Below are 10865 nucleotides of genomic sequence, written 5' to 3' on the forward strand. Positions count from 1 at the left end.
AAAAACTATAAACACAAAAGTATTTCAGTCATCTCTGAAATTAGTTCTTTACAAAACAGTTGGAAAAATCTTTAAGAATTTAACAGGTTTAAAGGGTATGGAAATTGTTTTGAGGCTTCCATGTTCTTTCACTTAAAAGTTCCCTATTATATAAGCTGCACTTCCCATTTTACATTAAATCCTGTTAGTACTATTTTTTTCATTTACTAACTGTGAAGAATTGTGGAATAAACGGGTGAGTTTGATAAACAGAACACTTATGGTTTGTTTTTCTACTTGCCTAGAAAGTGATGTTGAACTTTTTTTCTATTTAGTGAAATGTACAAGGAACACTGGTGTTGTTCATATTAGTATGAGCGTCTGCCTTTTCATACCCTTCCCCTAACTGGATATCTCTGTTCCCTGTATTCCAGATCTACAATGGTTAAACATTGAGGGTCCTATTTCTCTTCACAAAGACCTTTGTGGAAAAGTTGTGGTGTTGGATTTCTTTACTTACTGCTGCATTAATTGCTTGCACCTGCTGCCTGATCTCCACGCATTAGAGCACCAGTACTCTGATAAAGGTAAAAGTGCTTTGGCTTGCTTGAAATAGAATTTCCTGGCAGTGTTGCAGGCGGAGTAGCTGAGTCACTTTGTTGCTGGTTACTGAACAGCTGGCAGAATTTCAGGGGTGCCTAAAAATGTCCTCTAATCTTTTTAAGTAGCCTAAAAAAGGTGACTGTGTATCCTCCTATCACATTTTTAAATGGGGTTAAATAAGGTATCTGTTGTGTCTGTATAATTAAAGAAACAGGATATGTGCTTCAAGCCCAAATCTGATATCCTCATAAATAAAGCGAGTTGCAAAAAGCTACACAAGCGTGTAAGATATGGACTCAAAGTTAATTTAAGTACCTAACCCTCTACACTTGACTTAGGAACCAACTCTGAGCAGAATATAGTAAAGGTGGTAGAATGGATATAGTTAAGATTATTTGTTTTTTCCATTCTAATTGAAATAACAAAATACGTAAGCTTGGTTTAGAAATCTGGTATTGGCATCACCTTATAAACCATTGGTAGTCCTGCATTCTGGAAAGGGAATTAAGTTCTTTAAATTAACAGCTGAGATGAAATCTTATGTCTCTGAATGAATAAAAATGCAGGGTAATTACTATTTAGAATGCAGTCTCTTGTCATCGTGATGACTTGTCAGAGATAAGCTGTGGTCTTACACAGAATGTATCAGCTACTCACTTATCTTGGATATTTTAATAGAGTGAAGAGTGAGATGAAGAACAGTGTTACTTTCAGCCCTAGAAATATTGTATTAAGTATCCTATCATATATATATGTAATAAATAACATTATCTTATAATGCTTAAGTCTCTGATTCTCCATTGGCATTTCTGATTGTTTTTAATTTTAGCAGCATTAATTTCCATGTGTTACCTTCTTTCAAAAAAAAAGAAATTACGATGTCTTAGAAATGTCAAGTTTTTAAGTAGTTTTCATATATATTAGAGGTTTATGTAGCATTTCACAGAAGACTCAAATAATCTTATTTTTCTACCTTGAACAGCTTAGCTGTTTGCTTTGGAGAAATTAGAGATCTGGTATAATATTTTAGATACAAGGAACTTTATGTAATAAGGAAAAACTCTTCATGGTGTTTTTTTGAGAGGGAGGCAGTTTTAAGTGGAAGGTGATTAGCAAATAATGAATGGACTGGTGTGGATATCAGGCATGCTGGAAAGAAGGTCTAGAATGAGATTTCAGAAGATTACATTGATCCTATAATGAATAATATATTTAAATTATAAATGTTTTGTAGTATGACAGTTATGTTAATAACACTATATCCTTAATCTGTTTTTTAAGACTAAGCTGTTAAATCAGTTGATAACAAAATATTAATTTAAAAAACCTCTCCCCACAAGCTTTCTCTTTAAAGTATTCAGACATCTCTGTACTGGTGTAGAAGAGGCTACAGCACACTGAACTGAACTGGAGGTCCACTTGAAGACATATTTTTGTTTGACTTGCATTAAACTTCCTGTTATATGAGTTATTGCTTGAGGAAAGTACTTTGCTGATAGGTGATAAATTCTTTTTTGTATTTGAGCTATTCTAATACATTATTTTTGGATTTGAGCTATCCTGTTCCTAAAGGAACTGGAGTGAGAAAAAAGACACTTGGGATGAAAGTGGAAAAACAGGTGGAGGCAAAAGGAAAGAAGAGCAGGTGTGTGGAACATTAATCTTGAATTTAATCCATTAGGAAACACAGAATAGCAGCTGGATTCAAGAATAGATTAAGATGCTTGATGGTTCAAAGAAAAATAAGGGGGTTTTTTTCACTGTAGATCTCCCTTTTGGTTGTTTTCTGTTGTTTTCATATTTTGTTTGTCAGCCTTTTCAGGGTTATTTAATCTTTCTTTGCTGTGCCAAGTGTATAAATTTTAGCTTTACGGTAGTATGTATAAATATACCAAGGCAGTAAGGGTTGTGGTTTTTTAAGCCATAGAAAAATACTTCAGTAGATGGTTCTATATTAATGTGCCTCTTCTTCACCAATGGCAAACATGATGTTCTAATCACTAGGGGAGAGAGGAGGGGAGAATTGTTGACGTAATAAACTTGAGAAAGTTAAAAGTTGGAAGAATAAAACGAAGTAGAAAGGGTGTCAGACATACGAAAGAATGCTTTAAGAATGTCTAGGTGTATTAATGCAGGTATCTTGGTGTTCGGCCTTACTCTGGAGTTCCATTTTATTTTCATCTGCTCTTTAGTTAATGAAAGTCCCTTCTCCTTTCAGGGAATGGGAGACAGGTTTACTTTTGATTGGGTTCTAAAATCTATCACCTCGTGATTGCAAAGCAACTGATTCTGGTGCAAAAGATGAGCGATCCGATTCCTTTTGGCAGCAGCAAGTTATTAAATATATAGTGAAACTGCAGCTCTACTAAACTTTAGATTTGTAAACATAGCATTTATTTACACATTTCATGTGTACATTTACTGTGCTATTGAGCAGCAGAGGGTGCTGACCTAGCAGACAATATTAGTCAGAATGAAAACAAGCATCTTACTCTGACAAAGCATCTTATCTCATATTGCATTTGGATTTTTAATCTATTGTTTGAATATTTGAAAGAACGTTGCCTATATTTTTCTGTGTAACTACGAACAAACCTCAGTGTTGATATAAGTTACAGAAATGTATGTTTTGATTGTATGTTGTGTACACAGATTTTGGTACTCTTTTTTTTTTTTTTTTCCTTTTTAACGTGGTTCAAATGCCCTCTTACATGGACTGTGTTGAAACATCGGACATGAGAAGTCTGAACACAAGAAGTTGTAGTTTTAGGGTGATCCTAAACCATTATATATATCATTGTATATATGCATATAGTTCCATTGTCTGGAGCTTCAGGAGATTTGTTTCAAAATGAAGCCTGCTTTCCATAGGATTAAATGTCGCCTAGCATCTTTATCTGATATATTCTCACTGCTATCTTCAGTGGTGCTATTTCTGTTTTTCAAGTGGCATTCAGAAAGTTATTTTAAACCCCAGTGCATATTCAGTTCTTGTTATCAGCAATCCAGAAATTACTTCTATAAGAGGGAGTACTTTTTTAATATTCAGAAATAGCTTGGCTTAAGTCCAGTGTTGTGCTCCGTTACAATCCTTCAAATAAAATGTTTTAAATGGTGTGCATTTTCTTATGTCACAGCATAGCATTCCTCAGTTTCCACAAGAGTTTTCTTCATGAGAGGATGTTATAACTTATTTGTGCTGTTCAGATGTTCAGTTTAGAATTGTCTTTCTAGCTTTAATGATATTTTTGAAAGACAAATGTAAGTGCTGCTGCTGATTGTATTACAGTTAAAATATTTGCCCTGCTGTTTGGAGCTCAGCAGTTAATGATACTACAACTTCAGCTGTCTGATATTGCAACATGATGCTGTGCCTATAGGATTGATAAAGACTGTACCAGTTAGTGATTTTTCAATTCTGTATCTGTGAAATTGTTATATTCAACTGAGTTTTTTACTATGCAGCACTCTGCCCTTTCCCGTTGTCTAATTGAAGATTATGTTCTCCATTAACACTGTTTTATGGTTAAGGAGGAGAGCTAAAAGAGAAAAATAGTTTTCCATTTCTCTATAACTGAATAAAAAGCCAACCTGAGATTAAATTAGGTTTTTTTAGAAGGAAACAAACTTGTCTGAGCTCAAATAATACAACTATTTAAGACCTGAAATAATTACCTTTCTTACATTTCTACCACAAAACCAGAGGTGAGTCTAGAACAAAGATGTACAGGTAGCCAGATTGCACCTCTGCTGTAAAGGTAGGAGAAAAGCATAAAAGTAAATACTGCATTCCATTCCAAACCATGTCCTTGGATGCAGTTGTTTGCCATTGTTAGATTTTGGGCCTCGGTCAGGCGGCTGGTTTCACTGTTCTTGCAATGGAAAACTCCACTGACTATGACTGCAGGGCTTTTGTATCACTGTTTCACAAAAGCATTTTATTTTCACATATGTGCTTGAAGTTTTATAAATAGTGAAGCCCTTTAATGGATTAGGTAGTAAATGCCAAATAACAGTAATGATCTGATATGAAACTTTCCATTTTAAAATTAACTGTTGTGTGACACACAACAGTTGGTGCTAAATGCAATAAAATGTGTAAGATAGCTGAATTATTGCGGAAAAAGTACACTTCTTGTGAATTAAAAATTAAAATGCTTGCGCTTTCCAGAAACATGAGTGATTTTTGGATAAGTAGTGAGGTTAATGTGTAAGGATTTCCATTAGATTAACATTTCTGGTTTAAAAGTATTGTGTTGAAGCTTTCTACAGCTGCAGGGTCACTTTTGTTGTCTTCCTTACTTCAGTAAGAATTGACAAGTTACTTTGACTGTAACAAGAGTATACTTCTGGCTAATAATATTCTTTAAGTACAAAGTGAGATGAAGTCTTGTCTTTCCCCTCTTGTTTGTTTTTTTTTTTTCCCTAGAAAGTACTGAGAAGTGCCTTGACTGAAGGAAGGCTCTTCATTCTCTTTCTGTTGGTTAGGAAAGAGAAGTAGAAAATTTGGGGCTGCTTACGTAATTGTCTACATGGGGTGGAAGTAGATTTATTTCCAATCACAAGGGAAAACCAGCAGAAGTCTGAACCAATGATATTTATTTCTGTGTTCGAATTTCATAGAACTAAGAAAAAACAGTTCAAGAAAGCTCATAATTGTGTGCTTTTGATTGATTTTAGGGTTGGTATTATGTATGCAGTGTATATAAGCAGAATTACATTACTTTATGCTTGTTCAACACCTTCATACTGGGATTTCAAGTGCAGTTATCACTGCTGTGGGAAAACCTAAACTCTTTGTTGTCTTTATTAACCAGATATAGAAATAAACATTTTAAGGGGAGGGGCAAAAGTCAATTATTTAGTCCTCCCTTGCCTTTTTTTTGTTCTTTTTTGGGTTTGGTTTTGGTTGGTCGGTTGGTTGTTTTTTTAAGGAAAAGAGTTCAAGCCTGCCTAGTTTGTAACAAGTGCTATTTGTCATTCTGTCATAGTTGTCAGTGCTGCCATTTTTGCATGAAATGCAGAATACTGCATTGATTTCAGAACCTTATGCTTTTTTTTTTACTGTTTATCTAGAGTTAGCTATGCCAAGGTAACTCTAGACTTCCAGAGTTCACACATCTGTGATTCCTAGTTAACTGTGGGAAATAATTCCTTTTCTAAAACACAATAGTTGTGTATAGGAATTAAGAGACAAAAAGGGCATCGTAAACATCTGAAAAAAAACCCAAAGTATCAGTTGAACTGCTGCAACTTACCCATAATTATTTTGAAAGTATTTTCTACATTAGTATGTAGAGGTTAAGAAACTAAGAAAAATTTATGACATATTAAATTTCAACCAGCTTTGGAAGTAATGGTCCTAAAGTTCAGTAATTTTACTGAAATGTTATTTCTGAGTTCCAATATTTTGTTTACATAGCTATCTATATTCATACTGCGATGTGATTGCTTTTTGTTTGTTCAAATTCTCTTTCATTTTGGAAAGTAGTCAGTCGCATTGTCAGATAACTGTGCTTTGTTTTTACTTTTATTGAAATGCAAATATGTTTCAATGCACAACTTTATTTTTCCTTTCAGATGGTCTAATTATTGTTGGTGTCCATTCAGCAAAATTCCCAAATGAAAAAGTTCTGGATAACATTAAAAGTGCCATTCTGAGGTATAATATTATCCACCCTGTAGTAAATGATGCAGATGCAACACTGTGGCACGAACTGGAAGTGTCCTGCTGGCCAACTCTGGTCATCCTTGGCCCTCGTGGTAACATGCTGTTTTCTCTTGTTGGAGAGGGACACAGAGAGAAGTTGTTTTTGTTTACTTCTATTGCACTGAAATTCTACAAGGAGAGAGGACAAATCAAAGATAGCAACATTGGAATAAAGCTGTACAGAGACTCCCTCCCACCTTCTCCCCTGCTGTTTCCTGGCAAAGTGACCGTAGATAAATCAGGAGAAAGGCTGGTAATAGCAGACACTGGACATCACAGGATTTTGGTTACTCGAAAAAATGGACAAATTCTACACGCTATTGGAGGTAAGGGTATTTAAGTTTATTACAGTAATTTTAGTTTAGGAGTAGAGTATGTTTGCTGGTCCTACTAGGCTGATTCTTTTCTTAGAGGACCTAGCAGTATATGAGCATTGCCAGATTATTTTTTTTTTTTCCTGCTAAAATCACTTTTACTGGATATGGGGGGATACATCCCTGGAGGTGTTCAAGTCCAGGCTGAATGAGGCTTTGAGCAACCTGGTCTGGTGGGAGGTGTCCCTGCCCATGGCAGGGGGGTTGGAACTTGATGATCTTTAAGGTCCTTTCCAACCCAAACCGTTCTGTATTTCTATGATAGTACAGTACCACCAGTGGGAGACTCTGTTAATGCAGTTGCTTGAGATGTCTAATTTTATTTTTTTTGTTCCGTTGACTAAAGTTTTGTATTTTCATGTAATGTCCGGTATGAATTACAAAAATACATTTTGTGTTCTTCTGAAAGAGTTGCAAATGGGTTTAGATGTAAGTGATGTACATCCACATCTAGCATCAAGGTAGGAAAAAGAAAAGAGACAGTGATTCCTCCCTTTCAATAGAAGAAATGAATGTTGAATTGTGGTGGTGGTGCGTGGGGAGGCTTTTGGGGTTTGTTTTTTGTTTGGTTGGTGTTCTTATGGTTTTCTTATGACAAAAGTGAGAGAATTTGGTTTCTGTTTGGTAAGTGAGATGAAGTCTCTGACAACAAGCTACGCTTTAGTGTTCTGGGATAGTCATTAAACAGTGGTTCAGAGGGGAGTGTCCTAACCTCTGAAGTAGTACCGCTCCTTCTTGTGGCACTCTGTGCTATTCCCTTCCCTGGGGAAGTGCACCCTCATGCTTGCAGGGACAGCTGCTGGAATCTGACACACCAGCACCTCAGTCCTTCATGTCTGTTAAGGTCTAAATTGTCTTCATACAGTATGTTGTAAAAGTTTGTGTATTTCAGTGATCAGTTAAATGATTCGGTGAGCAGAAAATAATGTAATGAAGTTGATAATACAGTAATAAACAGTATGCAAAAAGGTTGAAACCACTATATTTGCATCATAAATCATGATGCATACATAACTCATATCTAAATGTCTTCTGCTGACACATACTGCTAATGCACTTTAAATGTTACTGCCTCTGAAATACGATGCTTACCTTCATGCTATTATATTCACGGCATGTTCCTTTCTGTTTCTTTATTGTTCTGTACAGAAGACTGTCACTCCATCATTCTCACTGTTATGTTGTGTAATTAGTTTCATGTCATCTTTTTCCTTATTATTAATGAGAAAATTCTGCTAATCAAATATGTTTCATTTGTGATTACACCAAAATGTAAACCATTGAAATGGAATTGAGTTTTGGAATTCAAAGCTTTTCCTGGTGGCTTGCTTTGATGTAGTTGGGATCAAAACAAGATGTTTTTTTATTTCTGTCTTCCGTTATTTGTTATTGTTTTTTAGTGCAAAGGAACAGGAGCAATTTAGACCCCTATTAAGACTTCTCTTTGGAAGGTGAGCTTAAAGAAGCAGAGAACTTGTGGAGAATGAGTTCAAAACTTAATAGGACTAGGCTATTGTAATTACATAGCACAGTGACTCAAATGAGATTACACAAAGCATTAATAATGTAAACTGTACAAGGTGCTGTGAAAGCATCTCTTAGAATATGTAATTCTCTTACAAGTTTAAGTGTATGCACTTTATTTTTAAGGTTGAGGGTTTTTTTTAAATTACTTTTGAGTTTTCTTTGTTTGATTTATAGGTCCAAACAGTGGAAGGAGAGATGGAAGATTTTCAGAGGCAGCTTTCAACTCGCCACAAGGGATTGCTATAAAAAATAGTGTTATTTATGTAGCTGATACAGAAAATCATCTAATTAGAAAGGTAAATTTTCCATGAGGAAATTCAAAATTTAATCTCTTATACCTTATTCTACTTACACAGGTAAAATTTACACCAGATTTATTACTCTCCAAATACCCTCAACATTGGTAAGGAAATTGTCCCAATATCTTATACATAAATGCTTTGTGCAGTTTGGTTTTTAAAGGGCTACATATTCTTTTCTGCTTCCTTTGATGAAGATGATATGTGCTGCTCATTCTAGCATTACTTTTTTTTTTTTTCTCCGAGTGACTCTTACTTTCCTGTTATGAGAAACATCTATTCTTAGTACTGGAAACAAAAATTGTTTTTGTTTCACTTCCAGTAGTATCAGATTCTTATCTAAAGTTATTGTACTGCTATGGTTCAGTGGATATCTAAACTTTTGTTAGCTGTTTGGGTCTCTAAAGTACAGGTAACTTCTTTAATTCCCGAATTGTCTGCATATGGATTTTTTTTTTGATTAAACGCTTGCAGCGTTTTAGCACATAGGAATGTTACTCTTTTACATGTATTATCTTTGGACCTTACATTTGTTTAGGTCAAATTTAGAAATTGGACGTTGAATTTTTTGAAGCAATATAATCCTACCTTATTATTAGAAGTATTTTGTGCATCTCAGAAGATCTTGTACTCAGATCCTCACCAGTTTGTCTGATTCATGATCAGAGGAGGTACATCCTTACGCAATTTGGGGTGCCTTTGTACTGTTAAGTAAGTCCACATACTTCCTAGATTGTATTTGTTGTAGTTGCTAGCAGGTTTTATTCTGCAAAGGACCAAGGCTCCCTGTTGGTAAAGAAACATTGTTACTAAAATTGAGTAGATTTCTCCAGGTTCCTCATTTTACTAATATGCATCACTGTAGCCTGGTGACCACTGCTTCAGCATTTTTCATGATAATTAGCTGTTCCCCTTCATCTAAATATGTCATGAGTGTGTCCAAGAATTAAAGTAATACAGCAGTTACAGGATATGCTTTCAAATGTTTGTGCAGGCCACGGGCCTTGCAAAAAGAATGCATTTACTGCTACAAAAGTTAGAAGATGCTATGCATTAAAAACTCCTTTTTTAAATAATCATAATGATAAATTCATTAGAGGTATTGGAAGTCACTTAGAAAATAAGGAAAAGATGAAGGAAAAATAAAGGGATTTAGGTTTCAGAAATGAAATAAAATTAAAACATTTTTTGCTCCAGGGTATGAAATAAACTGCAAAAATAATTTGCTTTGTGCAGATTATTTCTATAGAGATGGGAGATACTGTTACAGTATTTGAATTTTCATGTCATATTCCTGTAGAAGTTTAAAGCAAAACATCCACGTCCCTTGTCCATCTGACTATTTCTCTAGAAAGTTTTGTTGCTTTCTTCTACAATTGCTGAGGAAACCTTTACAGAGCAGTGTTAGTTTTTATTGCACGTGGAAGAGAATTCCAGGCATGTAGTTTTCCTGCGGCCCCTGCTTCCCCTTTCCCCTCCCGGCCATCAGCAAGCATTCAAATACCTGAAATTTGTTAGGATTTGGATTTTATTTGTTAGCAGAAACTCTGGTTTTGACGTCTAGCTCAAATTATCTGTAACCTCAGTCAAGTTAATGTTGTACATTCAGTGTGCATAATTTTGCTTCTTGCAGATTGACCTGGAACTGGAGATGGTGACCACTGTAGCAGGCATTGGGATACAAGGTGTTGATAAGGAAGGTGGAGCAAAAGGAGAAGAACAGCCTATCAGCTCTCCATGGGATGTAGTCTTTGGAAATTCAAGTATTGTATCAGTTGAGCTTTTAACATCTCATGCATGACCGTTTGCTAAATGTTTTCCTCTTTTGGTAATAATCTGAGGTATGAAAAAGTAAGGTTTTACTTTACAACTGAGTCTAAAAAAACCAGTAGGTTCATTTGCAAGTGGTAGCTGCAGTTCTGCTTTGGATCCTGAAAAAATGTGAACTGTTACTTGATATGAAAAAAAATTATTTTGTAGCCAGTTAATATAGTTACTGGGTCCAAATAAAGAAGGAAATTGTGATTGCTTTGTTAGGTCAGTGCTTTATGCCAGGATCACTTAAAAAGCAGCTACATTTTACAGGAAGTGGGCATTGTTTAGAAATTCCTTTCCTTGACTCTACAGACATGTCTGACCACTTGTAAATATTTGAGTTTAGGAAATAAAAATAATTTTGTTGGGGACCTCTGTTTATTCCTGTTTAGGTGACATAAAATCATTAGACTCAAGATCATGATAGAGTCAATCAGATAGGAGCGGAATGCCACAGAAAAAACCTTGCAAGCATCAGGGAGCAAATTAAATCTTTGCATAATAGGATGAAAGAATCAGCTTCTGAGGATTTAAGTAGCTTTCTTTCCTGATTCACTT

At 35.2% G+C, this 10865-nt stretch overlaps 1 protein-coding gene across 1 annotated transcript; it reads left to right on the plus strand.

Moving 5' to 3' along the window:
• Positions 1-385: 385 nt before the first annotated feature.
• Positions 386-10293, plus strand: LOC104470333 (NHL repeat-containing protein 2-like; the record flags this gene model as incomplete). Its single annotated transcript, XM_010085203.1, has 4 exons — positions 386-566; positions 6163-6618; positions 8368-8489; positions 10126-10293. Coding segments are annotated over 4 exons (927 nt in total), but the record flags the coding sequence as incomplete, so codon positions are not given.
• Between the last annotated feature and the right edge of the window lie 572 nt (positions 10294-10865).

This window comes from Pterocles gutturalis, unplaced genomic scaffold (genome assembly GCF_000699245.1).
Source record: "Pterocles gutturalis isolate BGI_N339 unplaced genomic scaffold, ASM69924v1 scaffold41900, whole genome shotgun sequence".
Lineage (NCBI taxonomy): Eukaryota > Metazoa > Chordata > Aves > Pterocliformes > Pteroclidae > Pterocles > Pterocles gutturalis.